This window comes from Lygodium microphyllum, chromosome 1 (genome assembly GCF_053477565.2).
Source record: "Lygodium microphyllum isolate KBCC chromosome 1, Lygodium_microphyllum_v1.1.10, whole genome shotgun sequence".
Classification (NCBI taxonomy): Eukaryota; Viridiplantae; Streptophyta; class Polypodiopsida; order Schizaeales; family Lygodiaceae; genus Lygodium; species Lygodium microphyllum.
In genome coordinates, this window is record NC_141135.1 from 35073039 (window position 1) to 35100014 (window position 26976).

Genomic DNA, 26976 nt, shown 5'->3' on the forward strand with positions numbered 1-26976 from the left:
GTGTCCGGGCAGCCAGTGGCTGCCCACTAAAAGAGGCCAAAAAGAAATACACATCCTAAGACAGCCAGTCAAGAGTGACTAGCCTCCCCCATCATAACACATGACAGACATGTCAGAGCTCCTAATGTCCTCGTCTGACTCAGACTGAGGCTCACAAGCAGGAGATGATAAGGCATGACAAACATGACTGCTAACACCCCCTCTCAGATCTTGAATGTGGCTAAAGGCCGAAGAAGAATAGATCTTGGGGTGGCAAGAGGAATGTCAATGTCGATGAAGTCCGTCGATGTAGACTGCCGCTGAAGGAGCTCCTCACGATCCTGGGAATCCCTCTCTAAAACACTAGGGGCCAGGGAATCCACAGCCGCATTACCGAGATCGTCCCTTGCTAAAAGAGATGGGGGGTACGAGGGAACCACTGGAAGAGAAGGTGGGGGATGGGAAGGAACCTGTGGAATAGAAGGTGCACAAGCGGGAACGGGTGTAGCAATAGAGTGCCTCGGAGGACCCTGTATCAAAGAAGGGGAATGGAGCTTGTAAAGCCCGCTCTCCTGCCAACCTGTAGATAAGACAGCTCTTGTAAAAGAATCCTCAATAACAACGGCATGCTCGGTGAAGATCACTCGTGTGCCAAGCCTCGTAAGGCCATAAACTGAGAGGAGGGGAAGGCCCAAATCTGAAACATGTAGGGCCTGTGAAAAGGAGCTTGAAGGTCGGTTGGTAAACAAAGGCATTGTGCCAACACCACTAATAGGCACCGATAAAATGTCACCAACAGTGACTGAACCCTCTGATGGACGGAGATCCTGTAACAAATCACCTCGGGGAGTCATATGACTCGAAGTACCACTGTCCACTAACCAAGGCTGCGCAGAAGACACTGCAGCCACCTAAGAAGGATCCTCCTCCAAAGCATGGATATGAAGGAACACTGACTCATGGGTAACAGCTGGTATAGAGGTAGAAGAAGGCTCCGATGTAGATCCACCGTTCTCTTCCGGACGAAGGTGAGGGTACTTCTTCCAGCATTTCTCCTCGGGATGTGTCCCTTGCCCATAGTTCGGGCACTTCGGTCTCTCTGAATCTGAGTCAGAGCCTGAAGAACTGTCCACCTCTTTGAGTCGCTCCTCATGCTCCAAGACAAGCGGGGATAGCTCCTTCCATAGAAGCTTCTCACGGGTCCTCGATGTAAGAAGGCTGGTGTAGAAGACATCAAATCGAGGCGATGGCAGCTGAGTCAAAAGAATCGTAGCCATGTTTTCAGAAGATATCGTCCGACCGAGGGATGCAAGCTCATCCCTCATATCCTGTAATCTGTTGATGTGGTCCTTCATGGAAGGACTATCATCAATAGCGAGCATCTGCAACTTCTTTTCGAGAGATATCCGGTGGGCAAACGTCTTCTGTTGATAGAGAGACGCGAGCTTTCTCCACATGTCTGCTGCAGTCTTCAACCTGTGAACATGAACAAGGACAGAATCCTGCAAACTCAGAAAGAGGAAAGATCTAGCTCTAGAATTGAGCCGATCCCATAAGGCTGCACGATCCATAGATGTCCCATCTGCAGGATCCACCTTAGGCCGGGGAATAGGAACAGAAACAAGCTCCCAAAGATCGAAGGAGTCCAAGATACACTCCACCTTGCAGGACCATAGAGAAAAGTTGGAGCCATCCAACCGATCCTCTTTGGGTAGTTGAGGAAGTACGGGTACCTGTACAGGGGGTACCAAAGGCTGCATCTTTGGCCCACTAGAAGGGGCTCACCAAGATACATGAATAGAAGGGGGACGAGAAAGAGGAATAGACTCCGGACGACGGTCCTCGTGATAGAAATCATGCCTCCGTTCAGATGAGTGTTGAGACAAAAGCTCATCATCTAAGTCATCAAAGCCCGTAAACTGATGATAAGACATCTTCGATATCTGCAAACACCAAAACACAACAAGGGAAGGTTGCCGGTGGCGAAACACAAACACCAGAAGCTCTTGAGCTGGCCGCCTTGCATAGAACGCAAGGATGATGTCAAACGCAAGTGCTAACGATGCAATCACCACAGAAAACAACCTCCTGCCTCAAAACGCAAATAGAAATGAGGTCGCCAGCTTGGAGGAGTGCCGCCAGAGGTTGAACGCGAATTTGGGGATGACACCAGCAGCAAACGCAAGTAGGTTGACACCAAAATAGGCCGCTTTGATCAAGGGGATGGTGCAGAAGGGGATGCCTCAGCTGTTGGAGACGTCTTGACCAGCAAACACAAGGTTGTGGGTGTTCTCCCGCGTAGATCTCAGCTCCGTGTACTCTCCTTTGGCTTTGATACCAATGTGAGAGTGCGATGCGGAAGAGGGAATACGAACACGGAGGGAGAGAGAGAGAATGCAGAAAATAAGGAAGAGAAATCTGCACCGACTGAAATGAATGCTGAATACAAACGGGAAGGCGGAAGGAGACTGATCAGTCCCTGCACGCAGCCCACAGCGTTAGTGAGGGCACCAGATCAGGCTGATGATGATGGCAGCACCACCACGGGGGAGGAGTGTCGGAATCTGCAAGAAGACAAGTGATCAAGTGGGGAGGGGGGCTGCCTATAAATAGGCAAAAGGAAAAACCCTAACCCTAACCCTAACCCTAAAATGGGCGCAAACCCTAAAAATGCCCTAAAATGGGCGCCCCACAACAGTGACCAAAAAGTGGCCGGGCAGCCAGTGGCTGCCCACTAAAAGAGGCCAAAAAGAAATACACATCCTAAGACAGCCAGTCAAGAGTGACTAGCCTCCCCCATCATAACACATGACAAACATGTCAGAGCTCCTAATGTCCTCGTCTGACTCACACTAAGGCTCACAGGCAGGAGATGACAAGGCATGACAAACATGATTGCTAACAGTTCCTACTTGTACCCCTTCACAACCAATCTTGCTTTGTACTTTGGTGAGGAACCAGAAGTGACCGTCATCTTGTAAACCCATTTACATGGAAGGGTTTTTTGCCCTTTAGGCAACTGCATCAAGTCCCAAGTGCCATTTTTTTCAAGAGATTCCTTCTCTAACAACATGGCTTTATACCATTTCTTGCTGTCCTGTCTGTCCATTGCTTCCTTGAAGCAAGAGTGTTCACCACAGTATGTCAACATGACGTAATCAGCCACATTGTTTGCACCAGGAACAAATCTATCAGGTCGTCTAGTAGCCCTAGATGATCTCCTAACCCAATGATCATTGTTTGTTGGCTGTTGAGCATTTTCAGCTTGCTGTCCTAGCATTTCAGCCTGCAAATCAGTTTTAACAGCTTGCTGTCTTGGCTGTTCCTGCACATGTAGTGGCTCATTATCATGGGCAATAGCTGGCTGATTATTTCCAGCATTATTTTTTGCATTTACAGGTTCATTTACAGTAGGTATTTGCTGCTGTACAGCGGACACATTTTTTTGTCCAAAAGGTATTTCTTTGCAAAATACAACCCTACGGACCTCCTCAGTCTTTTCGGGCTGTTTATGCATGCGATCTTCCCGAAAGATAACATCATTGCTGCGTACTACTTTCCTTTTCTCAAGATTCCATAATCTATACCCCATTTCACCCTCGTCACCATATCCTAGGAAAATGCATTTACAAGACTTTGGCTCAAGTTTGCTACGTTTTTCTTTATGAATATGTACAAAAGCCTCGCAGCCAAACACTTTCGGGTGAGCATATGAAAGTGGCTTGCCCGACCACGCTTCTTGGGGAACTCCTCCCCCCAAACACTTGTTTGGTGACCAATTAATCAAGTGTACGGCTATCATAACAACCTTTGCCCAAAAACCATGGGGTAATGCAGCATGAGACAACATCGTACGGACCTTATCCTGTATGGTCCGATTCATGCGCTCTGCAACTCCGTTATGGGGTGGATTATGAGGGGCAGTGAGCTTCCTCTTTATCCCTTTGCTGTCACAAAATGCATGAAAGGCCTTAGACACATATTCCCCACCATTGTCAGAGCAAAGAAACTTAAGTGTCTTATTAGTCCGATTTTCAACCAATGCCAAGAATTTTTTAAACTTGTCAAGCACTTCATCTTTGCTACGAATAGGATAAACCCATACCTTTCGTGTAGCATCATTGACAAAGGTGACAAAATATTTATTTTCCCCTAAAGATAATCCTGGCATTTGATATACATTGGAATGTACTAACTCTAGAGGAGAAGATTTCAGCGAAAGAGACTTTTTATGAGACATTTGTGCATGTTTACCATAAACACAATGATCATAATGCTCAAAATTAGCATAACGAAGACTAGGCAAGTAACCCAAACGAGAAAGCACTTTCATTCTAGTTTGACTCATGTGTCCCAACTGGCCATGCCACAAAGAAACACTTGGCTGCTCGGTCACGGCAACAACATGATCACTCACACTAGATAGATGGAGCGGATACAAGGTATCACTTTTACAATCTCTGGCAATCACTCTAGATCCCTTACAGAACTTTCATTTTCCATCTCCAAAGGTGGTATGTAATCCATTGTTATCTAGCTGCCCTGCGGTAATCAAGCTCTTTTTGAGTTGAGGTATATGCCGTACATGCTGAAGTGTGAAGACAGAACCATACTGAAATTACAACTGTACATTGCCAATACCTGCAATGTCACATGCATAGTTGTCCCCGAGATGGATAACACCATGTCGACATGTATAGGCAGAGAACCACTCACGATGAGAGGTGACATGAAAGGAAGCACCTGAATCTAGAATCCAAGTATGCATGTTATCATCTGTATCGGCAAGTAAAGCATGTGCACTAAAGTGTGAAGAGACCAAGAGTACGTCATTCCCACTGTCAGTGTCATGAGTGACTACATTCACCTCTTCGATTTTGACACTGCTCTTCTTAGGCTGACTCTCTTTTTTCTCTTGCTTGCTATCATCTGTCTTCTTGCCCTTTCCTTTGTTTTTCTTCCATTTGTAGCAGTCACGTTTAAAGTGACCCTTCTTGCCAGAATGACGGCATTCAACATCCTTGCCACGTGATTTACTGTGTCCCTTGCTATCAGATTTGCCTTTCTGCTTTGATCTGCCCCTAGTATGCAAAGCATTGGAAGACTTAGTGGATGCATTGTTCTGCCGATTCATTTCTTCTATGAGTAGAGCATTCTCTACATCAGCATACAAAAGAATTGCATTAGAATTGCTCATAACAGTCCTGAATGTATCCCAACTCTCTGGCAGAGTGCAAAGCAAGAACGTAGTCTTAAATTCTTCATCAATCAAGAACTTCAAGGCAACTAGCTGGCTGAAAATGGAGTTAGACTCACTCAAGTGAGTAGACATTGCTGTACCCTCTTTCATACGCAAATCCATAAGCTTTTTCAGCCAATACACTTTGCTTGCGGCACTCTTCTGTGCATACAATTCTTCCAGTCGAGTCCAAATAGCATATGCAGAATCCAAACCTTCAATGTTAAACAGCAAGGCATCAGAAATCGATAGCTCGATGGTAGCGTGCAAGCTCATTTAACTCATCCGAATCTTCCTGTTCCATCTCTGCGGGCTTTGCCCCTTTGGTCTTAATCGGGTTTGCTTGCTTCTTCTGCAATAGGGTATTGTAGCACTGTTTTTGCCAGTCTACAAAGTTATGTGCTCCTTTAAGCTTCTTAATGTGCATGAGATTACTGCTGTCACTGCTACCAGCCATGATTTTCAGCCCAAATGTGACCAAAAAATTCAGCAAATGCAGGCCCAAACTATCACACAAGTGACCAATGTATAAACAAGTGCCAACTAGCAATAAATGACCACGTAGAAGCAGAAATTTCAGATCCGTAAGTAAATTTTCAGATAAACCGCTATAGCACTCCACAACTGATTACAACTGTTCCAAGGGCAAATACATCAGATTACATGAGAAGTCCCAAAATTTAGCTGCAATTTCTGTTGTACATGTACCCACGTGCATAAAATTTGACACGCACGGTCAAAATCCCCAAAATTTTTGTGCTCAAAGCATCAACCATACATCTGCGTTGTCTCTGAAATGCATAGAATATGCCTATTTTGCCAAAATAGAGTAATTTCAGCAAAACCCCCAAAATTTTCAAGTGCTAGGTGTCCAAATTGCATGCAATTAAACATGTATGTACATGAAATGACCAAATGGCGCACAAATTTTTCCCAAAGAGCAAAAGCCCCAAATTGCACAGGGTTCAATGTGCATCAATGTCGAGAAATTGGGTAAATTTCAGCCCAATTTTGCATGTACATGAAAAATCCCAAATATCGGAGGCAAAATGTTATAGATTCTTGTAATTTCTGAGACAAACTTTCTTGTCTTGCATCACAATCCCCAAATTCGGGAAAAGCCCCAAATTTTCGGGCCAAGATTGCACAAATTTGCACTCTGCGTGTTATGCGCGCGAACCCTGGTTAGAGGGAGGAGTTTCAAAAATTTGAAGGAAAAAAAATGTTGGATGACGGGTCAGTTGACCTGTCAGGGCTGACAACACCCGTTCGCGCCACGTGGGCTGTCAGTTGCCGCATTTGTCGTCAGCTGTCCTATTGACTGTCGCTAGCTGGTCCCGCCGTCAGCGCGCCGTTGTAGTCATGTCGTCCGCCACGCACGCCACGCAGTCCTATCGCTCCCCCGTCACACAACTACACGTTGCCTGCCACCTGCCGCCTCTGTGCTGTCACCCGTTGGACACGCCTGCTTGTCGATTGGTCGTCTGTAGCCCGTCGAATCTGCCGAGTGCTGCCTGCCAACGACTCTTGCTTGCACTTGTGCGCCTGCAACCCTGCAACACTTCCTCCTCACCAGCGACACCTCTCCTACACCTGCCAAATGCTGACGACTAGTGCCAACTCCGGAAAGCGTGCATGACGTGCGAGTTTGTCGAGCTCAAAAGTGGCTCAAGGATCGAGACACGCAGTGCTTGCTAACAATAGAGAGACAGAGAGTGCAGAGTTGAGAGAGTGTGAGCACGACTTGTGGGTACAATGACGAGTGTGTACGTCTTTAGGTTTTTAGATAGATATATACATGAAAGTACAAGGTGTTCACACCCGAGCACATATAAAAGGCACGAGGGCCCTTTATTCCCAACAAGGACTTCTTTGGAAATACACCAAAGTAATGCCAAATAAGACGGGCATCATCCGAATCCCATGTAAGCACTGCCTCGTCATGGTTGTCTTCATCAAAATCAGATGGAACAGGAGAAGGTTGTTGAGGATGTGCCATAGCTCCGCCAACCACGTACCATAATCACTTCTGGATAAACTAGGACTTCATCACTGCACTCCATGTGTAATAATCAGGTCCATGGAGCTTGTCATCAGTGGATGTGCACGGAGGAGCCATCTGTAGAGGATGTAGAAGAGAAGTAGAGAAAAGAAGGTATTTGGAGAGGGAACACAGCCAAAACACGAGCACAGGCTGCAAAAAACAAGAGTTCACATACAGTATAACCCAAAATCAGACCAAAAGAAGACAAAAGCTGCTGCAAAAAATAAAAAAATCAGTCAAAAACTGCTAAAAATAGTAAAAACGGCCTGAAGCTATAGTTGCCCAGCCAGGAAGAGTTAGAAACACCAAAACGCAGGCTGAATACTGCCACAAACAGGCTGGAAAACTGTCTCAGCAGCCTGAAAATTGAAAACACAGGTAGCAGAGGGGATGTAGACAGCAGGTGATGGTAAATCTGATAGAGTGCAGTGATGCGGAAGCGTAGGACAAAGACTGAGAGAGAGTGAACACAGAGAGAAGAGAGAGAGAGAGAGAAAAGGAGACAATGTAAACGCAGAAAATCGACGGTGTAGTATGCTGTATAGGAGTGCAGAAATACACAAGGGGGCAGAGGAAATATTTGCGTATGTATTCGACTTGATGACCTCGATCTCTGTCAGCCCGAGCACAGTCTGTCTCAGCCAACAGATCTGAAGATCAGAAAATCTGAAATAATGAATGCTGGAGTGTGCCACAAAACCAGCTATAAATAGCCGAAAATAGGAAATTCCCAGCACCAGGTTGGTTGCATTTAATGCAGTCGACTGCAGAAAACTGGCCGACTGTAGAAACTGTGCCACGTGGTACCTTGTCCGACCAGCTGACGTGGCATCCTCTGCGCCTGCACTCTGACCGTACTACTCTGCTGTCCGATTGCTGACGTGCCGACTGTCAAGGAAATGACACTGTCTAACACCCCCTCTTGTGGACAGGTCAAAAGATTGAGGGATCTGGAATGCTGCCGAAGAAGAGCTTGGGGAAGTGCCTTCGTAAACAAATCTACAAGATTATCCTCGGTCTTGCAATAGTCCACATCAATGGTCCCATCTAGAAGCTTCCTCCGAATGAAGTGATACTGGATCTCAATGTGCTTCGTCCGGGCATGGAATACAGGATTCCGCACCAAGGCAATGCAACTCTCGTTGTCCCACCGCAGAAGAGTAAGACAAGTGTGGGGGCAACCAAGCTTCTCCAACAATCTCCGAAGCCACACAACCTCACATGTGGTGGAAGACGCAACCCGATATTCCGCCTCAGCAGAAGAAAGGGCGACTGTGGACTACTTCTTGCTATTCCAAGAGATAACACTTGTACCCAAGATAAAACAGTAGCCTGTAGTAGACCGTCGGTGGTCCATATCGCCAGCCCAATCTGAGTCACTCCAACCTGCAAGAACCAGATCTGAAGCATTTGTATTGGCGGGATAAGAAATCCCTAAGTCAGATTTCCCCCTTAAATACCGAAGAATCCTCAGGGCAGCATGCCAATGCACCTGTTTGGGTTCCGTCATAAACCTTGCCAAAAGACCCACGCCAAACAAAGATCAACACGAGTGTTGAGAAGCCAAATCAAGGATCCAATCAGCTGACAGTAGCAGGAAGCATCCATCATGGGAGAATCTAAGTGTGAAGTGGCCTTCTAAGTCGGATCCATAGGAGTAGTAATGGGCCGACAAGTTTCCATCTCAAAAGTCACCAAGAGCTCCTGAATGTACCTTTGCTGAGAGATGAAAGTCCCCCTCTGAGACTGGTAAATCTCATGACCCAAGAAGAAATGAAGAAGCCCCAAATCCGTCATCTCGAATGCCTGATGTAGAGCTGTCTTGGTCTCTCAGACCTGCATGATCCCCTGTCAAAATCAAATCATCAACATATAGCACAAACAACACACGACCAACCTCGGAAGTATGTACATAAAGGTGCGGATTGGTCGTAGAGCGCCGATATCCCAACTGTGACTGAAGAAACGAGTCAATCTTCTCGTTCCATGCACGTGAAGCGTGCTTGAGGCCATACAAGGCCTTCTTCAACCTGTTTACTTTCCCATCCGAGGATCCAAAGCCAGGAGGCTGCTCAACATAGATCTCCTCCTGCAAGTCACCATTAAGAAAGGTCGACTTCACATTCAACTGATAAACAAGCCATCTCTTATGGCTAGCCAAGGCAAGAACAGCTGGAATAGTCGCCATACGAGCAGTGGGGGCAAAAGTATCATGGAAATCAATGCCTGGGCGCTGAGCAAAACCTTTAGTAACAAGGCGAGCCTTGTGCTTGTCCTAAGAACCATCGCTAAGGTACCTAGTCTTGAAGACCCACTTGACACCAATCACCTTCTTGTGAGAAGGACGAGGCACAAGAGACCAAGTGCCATTCCTCTCAATAGCCTCCAACTCGGCTTCCATGGCCTTCCGCCAATGATCAGATTGCAAAGCCTCCTTCACTAAAGTGGGCTCTCGATCCTACATAACACGGGTCAGCAAACAATAGTTGGAGCAAACAAGCTTTGAAGAATGTGCCTGGTTCCTCCGTGACCTCTGCGGTCCATCATGCGGTTCCCACTCCTCAAGGATCCCCTCGATCTCTGAATCTCGGAGTGTGTCACGGGCCCAATGAGGAGGAGGACAAATCTCTCCACGTCACTCTCCATCTACTGAAAACTCAGGAACATCCACCGGTGGAAGCTCCTCGGGGGTCGCCGATGGAAAAGAAGACTCTGAATTAGAAGAATAATCTCCATCAAGAGGTGTTGGTGTTAGAGATCATAGCCTGTTTGGTGGGCAGGCAGGCCTGCACAGTCGGACCAGCAGGCTGCTGCACAGTCGGACTGTGCAGTCGGACTGCCACGTGGCAGTCCGACTGCCTGCAGCCGACTTATTCCAGGCTGCGCCCTATTTCTGGCGCCCCATTTCAGGCAGTTTTTCGGCTATATATTGCCGACGTTTCCAGCAGTCTGCCCATTCTTCTCTGTCGCAGATTACAGACCGGTGCCGTGCAGATTTCTGTCTCTGTTCACAGATTTCAGACAGCAGACAGTGCAGACTGCAGCAGACTTCGAGGTGGACAGCAGGTCGCATCGTCGAGGTGGAGACACGCAGTCCAGCGCACTGCGCCCATGTATATCTTTGTATTCAGCATTCTTTATACAGCAGATCTTCATTGTACACTGTCTCTTTCTCTCCCTTCTCTCTCTGCGTTCTCTCTCTCTCTCAGTCCTACGCTTCCGCACCGCTGCACTCTGACATGGTATCAGAGCAGTGTTTGAGGGCTGACTGAGCGCAGAATCAACCTGAAGTGGAGTTTCCATCGCGACACAAATTTGCGTTTTTTGCGTTTAAGGGCAGACAGGAGGGCTGCGCCTTGGAACAAGGCTGAAACGAGTGTGGGTGCACAGGAAAGGAGTACAGGTGGTGGATTTGCTGCTGTTTACTGCTGTTTGACGCGGAGAAAGTTTGAGTTTACAACCTAAAAGTGCAGGTTTTGCTTTTTCATCGCCTCCGGCGGATGAAGAAGCTTCAGGACGCGGAAGAGCCTTAGCAGGCTGAGTTTACCCAGTCAGAGGGGGCTGCTTTTGCGTTTGAGAAGGCATTGCAGGTGAAGATGTCTACAGAGATGGACTTGGAGTTCCAGGCGATTATGGACCGGAAGGTGCCTGTCTTACCGGCTCTTTCTACAGATCAGAAGCTCGACGGCGACAACTACCGCATTTGGCACGTTATGATGTTGGCCATCCTTGAGTCCTATGATTTGGCGGAGTTGGTACAGGAAGATATTGACCGGCCTTCGGTAAGAGATGAGTCCAAACTCTCTTCCGATGCTCGTGCAGAGTTGGCCAGGGCCCAGTCTCATTGGGACAAACTGAATGCCAGGATTCGATCCTTTCTCTTTCTATCATGCACTACAGCCGTGATCGCTCACATCGAGCACTTGACGGTGGCTCGTGAGATATGGCTGGAGCTTGATCAAATGTACAATTGGATGACCCTGATGAAGAGGGTTTCTTTGGAGGTCCAAATGCGGACTTTGTCCGTCAATAAGTCTTCTTCGCTAAGGGAACACATTAACAAGCTAAGGCAGCTACAGATGCAGGTTCAGAATGCGGGGAAGCCGATTTCCTCCGAAGACATAGCGATTACACTATTGTCCCAGTTGCCGCCACGATTCGGTACATTTTACTCTGCCCTTATTGCTTCGGGGCGAGAGTCTACTCTTCTCTGGGAAGAGTTGGTTCCTATGGTCTTGGACCAAGAGGAACAGTTAAAGGGACAGAATGCTTCCAAGTCGGAGGCGTTGACAGGTCAAGCCTCTCAGAAGAAGGGGAAGGACCAAAAGAAGAAGAAGGGGGATAACAAGTCCAAGAAGGACAAGGACAAAGACTCCACATGTCATATTTGTGGAAAGATTGGCCATTGGAAGAAGGATTGCCCTGACAAAGACTCGAAGGACACCAAGAAGAAGGAAACCAAGGATTCTGGAACGGTGGCTGCACCCTCATCAGCTGCATTTCTACATTTAGTTGTCATTGAGGACGCTTCACCGAATGCTTCTGATGCTGCGATGGCGGCTCCCCAAGCTCGAGAGTGGATTGTTGATAGTGGTGCCTCACGGCACATGACTCCTTCATCAGATGGTGTTGCCCAGCTGCGACCTTCGCGTGGGTAGGTTCTCATTGGAGACAGCTCTTCAGTTTCTATTGCAGGTCGGGGTAAGATGCAGCTTATTCCGGATGGACGAGGTGGCACCCATACCTCAGAGGTTTTGCATGTACCAGGATTAGGGTACCATCTTCTTTCAGTTCATAAGATTTTCTCCCTTGGTCTTTTGGTGGAGTTTGATAGTTCTACAGTGCGAGTCCTTGATCGTGAATCAAGGAAGGTTCTATCATCTGGATATGAGGAGAACGGCATTTACAAACTGAAGTCTTCCACTGTCCTCTCTACTCTTCTTCTTACCTCACAGTCACAGTCTGAGTTATGGCATGCTCGGTTTGGTTACCTGAACTATGACTATCTTCGGAGGGCGTCACGTGGACAGCTTGTTCGAGGGTTGCCGGATATAGTGGTGAGCCAGCAGCCATGTGTCTCCTGCATACGAGGAAAGCAGCATAGAGATGCCATTCCCCACACCGCTTCGCGGCGGTCTACTTTACCGATGGAGTTAGTATCTACGGATCTATGTGGCCCTATGCGGAATGAGTCCCTGCGTGGGAGCTCATACTTCATGCTGATCGTGGATGATTATAGCAGGATGACACGGGCCTATTTTTTGGCACTAAAGTCAGAAGCTTTCTCGCACTTCAAGGATTGGCTTCTCTTTGAGGAGAACCGATCAGGCCGGAAGTTGAGGACCTTGCGATCCGACAAGGGAGGTGAATTTGTGTCTAATGAATTTGCTCGGTTTTGTGCAGATAGAGGAATTCACCAGGAGTTTGCCAATACCAATACTCCTCAAGAAAATGGTATTCTAGAACGGAAGAACCGCAGTGTGATCGAGATGGCACGCACCATGATGGAGCACCGACAGACCCCTCAGGTTCTGTGGGCCGAGGCTGTGGCTATTGCAATCCACATCCTTAATCGATCCCCGATCCCCTACTTCGGCCGTGGCAGGGATGACTCCATTTGAGGCTTATTTTGGGACGAAGCCAGATGTTTCTTACTTTCGAGTCTTTGGGTGTGATGCCTATGTTCACATTCCCAAGGCTCACCGTGATAAATTTGAAGCGGCTTCCCGAAAACAGGTATTTGTTGGCTACAGCTCCCAGTCCCAAGGCTACTGACTGTATGATCCCGTCAAGCGGGATGTATATACTAGCCGTGATGTGCGGTTTGTGGAGGTTCCGGCTTCTTCAACGGGTGATGAGCATCCCGTTCTTGGAGATCCAGGGGAGAGTTTGGCTCCTTCTACGGTTCCACTGGAGCCTGTGCCTTTTGATTATGATTCTGTTTCTGACACAGAGTCTACTGTTCCACCGGACCCTTCTGAGGAGTTACCACCGGTGGACATTCCAGAGTCTTCTACTGATGGAGAATGACGAGGGGAGGTTCGGCCTCCTCCTCGCTGGGCCCGTGACACACTCCGTGATTTAGGGATCGAGGGGGTTCCTGAGGAGTGGGGACCGCAGGATGGTCCGCGGCGGTCACGGAGGCACCAGGCGCATTCTTCGGAGCTTGTTTGCTCCAATTATTGTTTGATGTCCCGTGTTATGCAGGATCGAGAGCCCACCTCCGTGAAGGAGGCTTTACAGTCCGCCCCATGGAAGAAAGCTATGGAAGTTGAGTTGGAGGCTATTGAGAGGAATGGCACTTGGTCACTTGTGCCACGCCCCCCGAAGAAGAAGGTGATTGGAGTCAAGTGGGTCTTCAAGACCAAATATCTCAGTGATGGTACTTTGGATAAGCACAAGGCTCGCCTTGTTGCTAAGGGTTTTGCCCAGCGCCCAGGGATTGATTGTCATGACACCTTTGCCCCCACCGCTCGTATGGCAACCATTAGAGCTGTTCTTGCTTTGGCTGGCCATAGGAGATGGCCTGTTTATCAGTTGGATGTGAAGTCAGCCTTTCTGAATGGTGATTTGAAGGAGGAGATCTACGTTGAGCAGCCTCCTGGCTTTGGTTCTTCAGATGGGAAAGTCTACAGGTTGAAGAAGGCCCTGTATGGTCTCAAGCAGGCCCCGCGAGCTTGGAACGAGAAGATTGATTCGTTTCTGCAGTCTCAGTTGGGATATCGGCGGTCCAAGGCTGATCCGCAGCTGTATGTTCACACTTCCGAGGATGGTTGTGTGCTGTTTGTATTATATGTTGATGATTTGATTGTCACAGGTGATGATGCACAGCAGGTCCAGGAGACAAAGTCAGCTTTACATCGGATGTTCGAGATGACGGATTTGGGGCTACTCCATTTCTTTTTAGGCCATGAGATTTATCAGTCTCAGAGGGGGATCTTTCTCTCCCAACAGAGATATGTACAGGAGCTCTTGGTGTCTTTTGAGATGGAAGATTGTCGGGCCCTCTCTACTCCTATGGATCCGAACTGGAAGGCCACTTCCCATTCAGCTTCTCCTTTGGCGGATGTGTCCCGCTATCGACAGTTGATAGGGTCTTTGATTTGGCTTCTCAACACCAGGGTTGATCTATGTTTTGCTGTTGGGCTCTTGGGCAGGGTTCATGAGTGAACCTAAGACGGTGCATTGGCAGGCTGCTCAGAGGATACTTCGGTATCTCAGGGGTACGTCTGATTTGGGGATTCTTTACCCCGCAGGGACAGATGGGTCAGATCTTGTACTTGCAGGTTGGAGCGACTCGGATTGGGCCGGTGACGTGGACCATAGGCGGTCTACAACAGGTTACTGCTTTACTTTGGGTGCAGGTGTTATTTCATGGAGTAGCAAGAAGCAGCCCACGGTAGCCCTTTCGTCTACTGAGGCGGAGTATCGGGCCGCGTCTTCCACCACATGCGAGGTTGTGTGGCTTCGGAGATTGTTGGAGGAGCTTGGGTGCCCCCAGACTCGTCCTACATTGCTGCGATGTGACAATGAGAGTTGCATTGCCTTGGCGAGGAACCCTGTTTTTCATGCCCGGACGAAGCACATTGAGATTCAGTACCACTTCATCCGAGAAAAGCTTCTGGATGAGACCATCACTGTGGAGTATTGCAAGACGGAGGACAATCTTGCGGATCTGTTTACAAAGGCGCTTCCTCAGGCTCTCCTTCGGCAACATTCCAGATCCCTCAGGCTTCTGCCCTGCCCAGGCTCTGAGAGGGGGTGTTAGAGATCATAGCCTGTTTGGTGGGCAGGCAGGCCTGCACAGTCGGACCAGCAGGCTGCTGCACAGTCGGACTGTGCAGTCGGACTGCCACGTGGCAGTCCGACTGCCTGCAGCCGACTTATTCCAGGCTGCGCCTTATTTCTGGCGCCCCATTTCAGGCAGTTTTTCGGCTATATATTGTTGACGTTTCCAGCAGTCTGCCCATTCTTCTCTGTCGCAGATTACAGACCGGTGCCGTGCAGATTTCTGTCTCTGTTCACAGATTTCAGACAGCAGACAGTGCAAACTGCAGCAGACTTCGAGGTGGACAGCAGGTCGCATCGTCGAGGTGGAGACACGCAGTCCAGCGCACTGCGCCCGTGTATATCTTTGTATTCAGCATTCTTTATACAGCAGATCTTCATTGTACACTGTCTCTTTCTCTCCCTTCTCTCTCTGCGTTCTCTCTCTCTCTCAGTCCTATGCTTCCGCACCGCTGCACTCTGACAGTTGGCTCCAAAGGAACTGTCTTGGGAGCCCAACTCTCCCTTGGATCTCCAAGGATGGGGTGCTCCTCACCCCTCTCTGTGGTCGGAACTTCCACGAACCGCACATCTCGGCTGGTGTAGACATCCCGCTTGACAGGATCAAACAAACGATAACCTTAAGACTGGGAGCTATAGCCGACAAAAACCTGTCGTTGGGAAGCCATCTCGAACTTATTACACTGCGTCTTCGAAATGTGCACATAAGCGTCACATCCAAAGATCCTGAAATAAGAGACATCAGGCTTAGTCTCGAAGTAAGTCTCAAAAGGTGTCATCCTGTCAACGACCGAAGTGGGAGATCGATTGAGGATGTGAACTGCAGTAGCCACTGCCTCGGCCCACAAAAATTGAGGTGTCTATCGGTGCTTCATCATGGTGCGTGCCATCTCGATCACACTTCGGTTCTTCCGCTCCAAAATGCCATTCTCTTGGGGAGTGTTTGTATTAGCAAACTCCTGGTGAATGCCTCTATTTGCACAAAAATGAGCAAACTCATTAGACATAAATTCACCTCCCTTGTCTGAACGCAAGGTCTTCAGTCGCCGGCCAGAACGGTTCTTCTCAAAGAGAAGCCAATCCTTGAAATGAGAGAAAACCTCCGACTTCAAAGTCAAGAAATAAGGCGAAGTCATCCTGCTGTAGTCATCTACGATCAACATGAAGTACAAGCTCCCATTCAGGGACTCGGTCCTCATCAAGCCACAAAGATGTGTAGATACAAGCTCCATGCGTGAAGTAGACCGCCTAGAAGCTTTGTTGGGAATCGCATCCAAATGCAGTTTCCCATGAATGCAGGAGACACATGGCTGATGGCTCACCACTATGTTCGGCAAGCCTTAGACAAACAACCCTCGTGATGCCTTCTGAAGGTACTCGTAGTTCAGGTGGCCAAACCGAGCATGCCATAACTCGGACTGTGTTTGAGAAGTAAGAAGAAGAGAAGTAAGAGCTGAAGAAGACTTCAATTTGTAGACGCCATTCTCCTCATACCCTGCAGAGAGAACCTTCCTCGATCCACGATCAAGGACTCGAACAGTATCACTGTGAAACTCCACCAAGAGGCCAAGAGCACAAATCGTATGGACCGAAAGTAAATGATATCCCAATCCTGGCACATGCAACACCTCAGAGGTGTGGGTACGACCACGTCCATCTGGAGGCAGCTGCATCTCACCCCGCACAGCAATAGATACAAAAGAGCTGTCTCCATGAGAATCTGCCCACGAGAAGGTCGCAAATGGGCAACACCAACGGAAGGAGTCATGTGCCGTGAGGCACTCTTCTTGGTATCCTTTTTGTCTTTATCGGGGCAATCCTTCTTCCAGTGACCGGTCTTTCCACAAATATGGCAAGCCAATTCCTTCTCCTTGTCCGTCTTGGATTTATTGTCCTCCTTCTTTTGGTCCTTCCCCTTCTTCTGAGAGGCTTGACCAACCAATGCCTCTGATTTGGAAGCATTCTATCCCTTCAATTGTTCCTCCTGGTCCAAGACCATAGGAACCAACTCTTCCCACTGAAGAGTCGACTCCCGCCCTGATGCAATAAGAGGGGAATAAAAAGTACCTAATCATGGCGGCAACTGGGATAGTAAAGTGATCGCCATGTCTTCGGAGGAAATAGGCTTCCCCGCATTTTGAATCTACATCTGAAGCTGCTGAAGCTTGTTGATGTGTTCCTGAAGCGAAGAAGACTTATTCATGGACAAAGTTCGCATCTGCACCTCCAAAGAAACCCTCTTCATCAGGGTCATCCGGTTGTACATCTAGTCGAGCTTTAGCCATATGTCACGAGCCACCGTCAAGTGCTGGAGGTGAGCTATCACAGCTGTGGTGCAAGACAAAAACAGAAAAGATCGAATCCTGGCATTTAGTTTGTGTCAATGAGACTGGGCCTTGGTCAACTCCGCATGAGCATTGGAAGAGAGTTTGGATTCATCCCTCACTGAGGGCCTGTTAATCTCCTCCATAACCGGTTCCGCCAAATCATAGGACTCCAAAATGGCCAACATCATTACCCGCTAGATGCGATAATTGTTACCATCAAGCTTTTGATCCGATGGAAGAGCTGGTAGGATAGGCACCTTCCTGTCCATGGTCGCTTGGAACTCCAAATCAGTCTCTATAGACATGTTAACCTGCAATACTTGTATAAACGCAAAATCAGCCCCCTCTGACTGTGAAAATGCAGCCTTCTAGGGCTGGTTCCTCCGCTGCCCAAACCTTCTTCACCTGCCGGAGGTGATGAAAATGTAAAATCTGCAATGGAAGGCCTCAAACGCAGCCTTCCTCCCCTTCGAATAGCAATAACGTGCAGCAAATTCGCCGATTAGACTCCTTTCTGCACGCCCACTCTCGCTTCAGCCTTGATCCGATGCGCTGCCCTCCTGCTCGCCCTCGAATCCTGGAAACGCAGCCTTGTGTCGCGCTGAAATCTCCTCGTCAGATAGGTTCAGCCCTCAGTCAGTCCATCTTCACCGCTCTGATACCATGTCAAAGTGCAGCGATGCAGAAGCGTAGGACAAAGACAGAGAGAGTGAACACAGAGAGGAGAGAGAGAGAGAGAGAGAAAAGGAGACTATAAACGTAGAAAATCTGCAGAAAATCTGCAGTGTAGTATGCTGTATAAGAGTGCAGAAATACACAAGGGGGCAGAGGAAATATCTGTGTATGTATCCGACTTGATGACCTCAATCTCCATCAGCCCGAGCACAGTTTGTCTCAGCCAACAGATCTCAAGATCAGAAAATCTGAAATAATGAATGCTGGAGTGTGCCACAAAACCAGCTATAAATAGCTGAAAATAGGAAATTCCCAGCACCAGGTCGGCTGCATTTAATGCAGCCGACTGCAAAAACTGTGCCACGTGGCACCCTGTCCGACCAGTTGACGAGGCATCCTTTGGGCATGCACTTTGGCTGTACTGCTTTGCTGTCCGACTGCTGGCGTGCCGACTGTCCAGGAAATGACACTGTCTAACAAAATCTGCAAAAAACGTAGGTAAAACAGGTTGCTTGTATGGAGCAGCAGTCACCTGATCAGCAAGGGTGAAAACAGTCTTGAAATCAGCAAGAAAACATAGGAGCACAAATCTTGAAATCTGATACCATGTCAGAAGTGGTGCAGTGATGGAAGCATAAACATAAGCTGTAATAAACTGCTGAAACACAAGACAAAAGAGAAAGGGAAAGAAAGACACAATACAGATGAGAACTCAGATATATGCTCACGAAATGGAATCCATATATCAGACGCGAGACTGTCGCATACAACAGTGAGTCATTGGCACCTGCTCCTCTCTCCACGGGAACTCGAGATGGTGAACTGACCAAATGAGGAGGAGGAGGAGCCCAGAATAAATAGGCACAAATAATACCATAAAATATGTCAGGTCGGCCAGCATTTAATGCTGGTCGACCAGCACTAAATGCCCAATACGACTAGAAAATGACACAATACAAAATGCTTGATTAACCTAAATAATGTGCCCAAGCCTTTGTAGTCAGACTCACACATGAGTTGACATATCTGCTAACATCCACCACCCCCCCCCCCCCCCCCCCCCCCTCCAAAAAATAAAATAAAATGAATCCATAATAACCCCATCAATATTCAAGATAAGACTTGATGACTTGTGGAATCCAAGATAAGACTTAGGGAGTGACATTCTCCATTTTTGAATCCATAATAACCCCATCAATATTCAATAGGTGCTCACAGATATCTGTAAGTGTGTGAGGTGATCAATCATGCTGTCACCCTCATCTATATGTGCTTTAGCCAGTTCTCTGTGTAAGTAAGAGATTCTAGCTTCATTACGAGTTGCAAACATGCGCTCCAAAATAGCCCAAGCTGCCTTGGAGGTCTTGATGAGTGTATATGAGGTATGATGGGTTTCTTCACCAACAAGGCAATCAGTGACAAAGCTTGTGCATTTGTGGAGTCCCATCTCTTTTGATATGGTGGAGGAGGAGCAAGGGCAGTAACTGGAGCAACAACAAGAGTAGCTGACTGTTCTCTAGCACCACGTTGAGGTGTTTGAAGAGCAAGCTCACTTGGTCTTGGTAAATCACTTGTAACATAATCCTAGAATCCTTTGCAAGAAGGAGATTGTGCACCATAAAACTCATTAGGGGATAATGGGTGCCATGTAGCTTGTCCTCCTGTGTGAGGACTCCCAAAATGTTGCTTTGATATCGGGTTTCGTGATTTGATATTGCTGTAATTTTGCACAAATTGAGCAGCCAAACACTTCCAAGACAAAGTGTGAAAAGTGCACTTAACTGAGTACCAAAATTCCAACAAGGGATACTAAAGCAAGTGCAAAACTATCAAAGTTGTCTCTCTTCTTGAAAAACATGCCCAAACTGCAATTTACAGCAATTTAGTAATGTACAACTGCATAAGCCTCGATATGCATGCCCAACATTAAATGCAGCAACTTAATGTTGAAGATTCCCAAATTTTCATTGCAGTTTTCAGATTTATAGATATTTCTTTACCCAATGTTACATAAATAGCAATATAATGTATATGCCATGTGTGTTTAGTGCTGTGGGATGCGTACCATGCAAAAGCCCCAAATCTTGATGAAATTTTTTTGAGAAATTTCAGAGATTTATACTTATAGCTTGAAATCTGATGGAGTGTTGCCTTGGGATGTATATCCACAGCAACTAGCAACTTCAAGGCACTTGGGGATGTGGGTCAGACGCGCAAGAATTGAAAGAGTTCCGAAATTCTTGCATTGATGTTGAAGAAATTTTGCAATCTTTGCAATTTCGGTGAGAGATTCACACATGGGAGCTCGAATTGGAAAAAGCCCCCACATTTTCTCGAAGAAATTTTAGAAATTGAAAAAGTTGGTTGAAAACCCTTCTTGGCATTGAGTGTAAGAAATTGAAAATTTTTGAAATTGGGGATGAGATGTGTAAGATGAATGAGAAATTGCAAAAGTTTTTGAAAACCCCCAAATTTAAAAAATTAGGGGTTTTGCATTTTTTTTTCCAGATTTATAGAAAATGGTGGGCAGGGTTGAGAAAATGGCAAGCAAGATTGAGAAAATGGCGGGTAGGGTTGAGAATATCACAAACAAGGTTGAGAGAGGCTGTGTATGCATAGGGCTGTGTGTAAGATTGTGTACAGGACAGTGCGTAGGCTGAAACCAGCAATAACACCTCCTCCAAAACAACTTCTCTTCCAAAACAGTAACTCCTCTTCCTTCGTCGGGTGAGTAGACTTCGCGTGGGTGGCATCGGCTGAGCTCCGGAGAGACGGACCCCACCTATATAGCTGTGATACCAAATGTTGAGAGAGAGAGAGAGAGAGAGAGAGAGAGAGAGAGAGAGAGAGAGAGAGCAATAGTAAACATGGAATGGGGGATGGGGTCAAGAAATGGGGACAGGGGGTGGAATGGCATACATAAATAGCATTTCAAAATGTATACATGTGATGTGGTGGGTGGATGTGTGGGTGAATATATACTACCAAAGAACATATGCATGTGCATGCATGCATACATGTATTTTCCATTGTAGAAAAACTGCATGTGTGTACAATGTGCGCTGATTTGAAATGACTTCATACAAGAGTATGCTGATTTTGTATGTGTATGTGCAATAAAAGGGGAAGTCCTTGGAAGAAGTTTGAAAAACTCACCCATTAAAAAAACCCACAAAAGAACCACCCGCCCGCAGACCCCACCAAGCAAACCCCCCCCAAAAAAGGTCCCCTAATAGGGGACGTGACAAGGGGACGGGGTAGGGGATGGTCGAGATGGGGGGACAGCTATTATGGATGGGACAGGGGACATTATGTGTATGTGTGATGAAAGGGGAAGTCCTTGAAAGAAGTCTGAAAAACTCGCCCATAAAAAAAACCCACAAAAAAATCAGCCCCCTAAAGACCCCACCAAGCAACCCCCCCCAAAAAAGGTCCCCTAATAGGGGATGTGAGAAGGGGATGAGGTAGGGGACGGTTAAGATGGGGTGATGGCTGTTATCGACATGAAAGGGGATAGTCCTTGTCCCATTTCTGCGTCCCCTTCAGCACATTCGTTTGGCATGGCCGTTCTCGGGCCGCGGGACAGCTGTTCCTTGTTCCTATGGCGTGAGCTGAAAAAACAATAGATTGTACTCGCTGAACTGAAAGTGATAAAGTACAACCTTAGGTCTAAGGTAGACCAAACCCCTAACTTAACCCAAGTTAAAACTCTAGAACTACCTCTAGAAGTGGTAACACAACTTATTAATGTAGTTATGTTCACACTACAAGCCAAACAACTAAAACATTGGGCACTGCCCATAGAATTGGCAAATTCTAGTAGACTGGAGGCACTACTGCTGGTCATCATTGCGCCGGTACCCTAATGGTATTGTATTGTACATCTCGTACTTCATCTTATGGATTCCACTGCTATTTATTCTATGATCTTATGTTCTAGTTTTTGTTTCTTCTGTCGATGTTCACACTTTCCCTTTCTGGATTCAAATCATCTGCACATTCTCACACTCCCAAAATAGGTGTTACTATTTGGGTGTGGTAGGCTGTTCTAGAGAGAAACTGGGTGAATTGGCTATTTTAGATAAACCAGGCTAGTGTTGTGCACTTAATACTAATGAACTGCAAGATGCTCAACTATGATACTAATTCTCTAGGGCTTGATCTGCTCATGATGCAAATTAAATTTCCACTTCAAGAATGCACATTGGTTACAGTGGAAGAACATGCACATGTATTCTGAATCAAGTCCAGTCTTTCTTTGAGTTCGTATTTTTGTTATGATGGTGATAAACTGCTACTTTGGGCTATGGATGAACAAACATAGTTTCAAAGAAATCATTAGCATTTGCAGAATCTCTTACTTGGGACCAGTTTCAGTCAGAACTGTGTGTATAGTTTCGGATTTGTTGTACATTATGAGAATGTTAATAACTTATAAACAAGAGGTTTCATAATTTCTAGATTTTCGTTAGGTAGTGATATGAGACTGATATGCTTTTTACTTGAACTTTTTATGGTTAGTAGTACAATGTTGATATTTTCAGACTTGAAATGCTTACTAGCTTTTGCTGACTACTCACTACAAGAGAATGATGTTCTTTGTCTTGTTAGGTGACACAATGGGAAATGATGACATACTTTCTTCTGAGCTTCATGGACTTTCTGTAGATGGGGATGAATGCTTGCAATCAAAGTACTCTAAACGGGTTTTGATCAAATCAATTTTGGGACGCAAAGATCGTGGTGTTGGCCTGATCGGTCAACATATGGTTATAGGAGGTTGGGTTAAGACTGGTCGGGAGCAGGGCAAGGGTACATTTGCCTTTCTTGAAGTGAATGATGGATCATGCCCTGCCAATCTCCAAGTTTGTATACATGCCACTTACAACATTCTTTCGCTATAAATGATGAGAGAGGGGAATTTCACAGAGAGAAACTTCACACACACACACACACACACAGAAAAAAAAGGGGGGGGGGGGGGGGGAGAAGAGAATATCCAACATAATTGTGGTAAATAGATCTGAGCATGTATCTGATTATGTTTCAGGTTCTTGTTGAGGCATCTGTAGCACCTCTGAACCAGCTTACGCCAACAGGAACATGTATTTTGGTTGCGGGGGAGTTGAAGAAACCACCTGAGGAAGCAAAGCAGGTGGTGGAGTTCAAAGTAACCAAAGTTTTGGAGTTGGGACTTTGCAATGCGTCTACTTATCCTATTGCAAAGACTAGGCTTTCTTTGGAGTATTTGAGAAACTACCTTCATCTTCGTGCTCGTACTAATACGGTATGGGAGCCAATAGCGAACCTGTGGTAATTTTTGTTGGGCAGTGGAGTCTGGTTTGGAATCATTTGTTGTTCATACCCTCTGTTGTTATGCATGCAGATTTCAGCTGTTGCACGGATACGGAATGCTCTTGGATTTGCTATTCATACATTTTTCCAGCAGCATGGCTTTCTGTATGTTCATACACCTATCATTACAACAAGTGACTGTGAAGGAGCTGGGGAGATGTTCCAAGTCACAGCCCTATTCACTGAGGCAGAAAAGAGGGAAAATGAAGCTAAAGTTAATCCACCACCTTCAGACGCTGAGCTAGAAGCTGCTAAGAATGATGTACTGGTTGAAGGTGAAGCTGTGAGAGAGTTAAAAAAGGAAGGCAAGAAGGATGCTATTGCAGCCGCTGTTCAGAAGCTCAATAAAGCAAAGGAACGGTTGGTGCATCTTGAAGAGCGCTGCAAGCTGAAGCCTGGCCTTCCAATGAAGGAGGGACACATTGATTACTCTTATGACTTTTTTGCAAGGCAAGCTTATCTCACAGTATCTGGTCAGCTACAGGTAGAGACCTATGCTTGTGGGCTCAGCAATGTCTACACATTCGGCCCTACTTTTAGAGCAGAAAATTCTCATACAACTCGCCATTTAGCAGAGTTCTGGATGATTGAGCCAGAAATCGCTTTTGCTGATATTGAGGTAATGCAAAATGAGCATTTCTGGGTTTGATTGCTAAGGCCTTATTTAAAGAGGAGGGAGGGTCTGCCGGAAATCATCAAATGTGCTGGTATTGCATGGATTAAAGTTTTCACTTTCAAAGTTGCTGCTATCGAATACCCGATAAGAGCATCAAGAAAGCACCATCATTACATTATTTAGTGTTGCAACAATTTTCTAGCAATGCTCTTCTGTGAAAAAATTTAAAGAAGTTTTTTTTTCTTGATATTGAAGGTTGGTCAAACTTCTAGTAGACACAAACGAACATGATGATATATCTGTCAGAGTGCAGTGGTGCTGAAGCGTATGACCAAGACTAAGAGATAGAGTGAACAGGGAGAGGAGAGAGAGAGAAACTAAGAGATAGAGTGAACAGGGAGAGGAGAGAGAGAGAAAGAGACAGAAGAACACAGATTTGCAATAGGAAGAATGTTGAATAAGGAATACCGTTATGTACACCTTGATGCTGTCACCTTGCTGTACATGTTGAAGTCTGCAGCAGTCAGCACAATCTCTGCACGGTCTTAGCCTGTAATCTGCAATCAGAAGTATCTGAATGTGTACTGAACATTTGCTATTTATAGCAGTAAATATGGGCCAGCCTAAATAGCAGTTGGCTTGCCAAATCGACCGACCTATGCTAGATTTGGCCGACTGCATAAAAACTTGTCGAAAAAGGTAAAAAACTTGCATGCCGTCACTATCGAAAATGGCAAATTGCCATGTTATCATTGCGATTTGGTCTGCAGTAAATGCGACTGCTAACATGGCCCGTCCGACTGTTGCACGTGCAAAATTGTCCCGTGCTACCACGTGGTACTCAGCACACAATCTCTAACAAACTGCTCTTGAATGCATGAATACGTGTGTCCAGGGGATGACCACCCCCTCAGATCTTGGGCATGGCATGAGGCTGAGGGATCTGGAATGCTGTCAGAGTAAAGGTTGGGGAAGCGGCTTCATAAACAAATCTGCCAAGTTGTCCTCTATCTTGTTGGAAACCACATCGATAGTCACATCCAGAAGCTTCTCCCAAATGAAATGGTATTGGATTTCAATGTGCTTCGTCCTAGCATGAAACATTGGGTTCCAGGCCAAGGCTATGCCAACTTCCATTGTTGCAATGAAGTGTGGTAGGACTTGTCGGTTGGCAGCCAAGCTTCTCCAATAACCTCTAAAGCCACACTGTCTCGCATATGATGGAAGATGCTGCTCGATACCCCGCCTCAATCGAAGATAAGGCAATCGTGGGTTGCTTCTTATTGCTCCATGAAACAACACTTGCACCCAAGGTAAAGCAATAACCGGTCATGGATCTCCTGTGGTCCACATCGCCATTCCAATTTGAATCGCTCCAACTTGTAAGCACAAGGCTTGAGCCATTTGTACCTCTTGGATTCAAGATCTTGAGATCGGGGGTCCCCCTCAGGAACCGCAAAACCCTCAAAGTAGCCTGCCAATATACCTCTTTGGGTTTAGTCATGAATCTGGCCAACAAACCTACAACATAACACAAATTAGGAGGAGTGTTTGGAAGCCAAATCAAGGACCCAATAAGTTGCATGTAATGGGTAGTATTCGCCAAAGGTGAACAACATAGATTGTGGCCTTCCAGTTTGGATCCATAGGAGTCAATAGGAACTTGCATCTCGCTGTCTCAAATGTCGGCAAGAGCTCCTGCACATACCGCTATTGGGAGATGAAGATTCCTAGCTGAGTTTGATAGATTTCGTGCCCTAAGAAGAAATGGAGAAGCCCCATGTCTGTCATCTCGAACTTCTCATGAAGTGCCGCCTTGGTTGCCTCGACCATCTGTACATGATCACTTGTCAAAATCAAATCATCCACATAGAGCATAAACAAAGCATGTGCCCTCTCTAAAATGTAGACATAAAGTTGGGGATGGGCCATGGAGCGTCGATACCTCAATCATTGTTGGGGGAAGGAGTATATCTTCTCGTTCCAAGCATGTTGAGCCTATTTGAGGCCATAGAGGCCATAGAGGACAATAAATAGGTCTAGAAAAAGCTAGGAGGCCTATTTTATTGTCAGCCTCCCTACTCCACATTCATTCATCACTTGACAGTTTTTGGGGAGAGGGAGCAGGTTCCAGTGCCTCCACAGCCGGTGACTCGCATTGTATCTGTACTGTCTCATGTCTTGGTATATGGATTCTATTTCCCGAGCATACATCTGAGTTCTCATCTGTATTGTGTTATCTCTTTCTTTTGTCTTATGTTCAGTAGTTTATTTCAGCACATGTTTATGCTTCCATTGCTACACCACTTCTGACATGGTATCAAATTTCAGGATTTGTGTTTCTGCTGTGTTTTCTTGTTGATTTCAAGACTGTTTTTCCCTTTGTTGATTTGGCGGCTGCTGCTTCAATTAGGCGACCAGTTTTGCCTGCGTTTTTTGCTGATATCAACATCTGTACAGCCTGCATGTCCATTTCAGCTTGCGTTTTGGTGCCTATGCATCTCCTCCTGGCTGGGTGCTTGCATTATTAGGCCGTTTTTGCTGTTTTTGGCAGTTTTTGATTGATTTCTTGACTTTTTACAGCAGCTTTTGTCTTATTTTGATCGGATTTTGGGTTATACTGCATGTGAACTCTTGCTTTTTGTAGTATGTGCTCGTGGTTTGGCTGTGTTCCCTCTCCCAATCCCTTCTTTTCTCTACTTATTTTCTAAATCCTCTCCAGATGGCTCCTCCATGCACATCCACTGATGACAAGCTCCATGGACCTGATTATTACACGTGGAGTGCGGTGATGAAGGCTTGGTTTATCCAGAAGCGGTTATGGTACGTGGTTGGCGGAGCTATATGGCATGTCCTCAACAACCTTCTCTTGTTCCATTTGATTTTGATGAACACAACCATGAAGAGGCAGTGCTTACATGGGATTCGGGTGATGCCCGTGCTTATTCGGCAT

The 26976-nt window shown here is 46.5% G+C and overlaps 1 protein-coding gene across 1 annotated transcript in view; it reads left to right on the forward strand.

Annotated features, from left to right (window-relative positions):
• Positions 1–26976, forward strand: part of LOC148040993 (asparagine--tRNA ligase, cytoplasmic 1-like) — an 89814-nt gene that overhangs the window by 17304 nt on the left and 45534 nt on the right. Inside the window, exons 2-4 of the mRNA XM_087675410.1 lie at positions 22664–22917; positions 23103–23339; positions 23439–24026. Of these exons, the coding sequence (XP_087531536.1) occupies positions 22672–22917; positions 23103–23339; positions 23439–24026 (1071 nt within the window). The 5' untranslated portion in view covers positions 22664–22671. The remainder of the gene's footprint in view (positions 1–22663; positions 22918–23102; positions 23340–23438; positions 24027–26976) is intronic.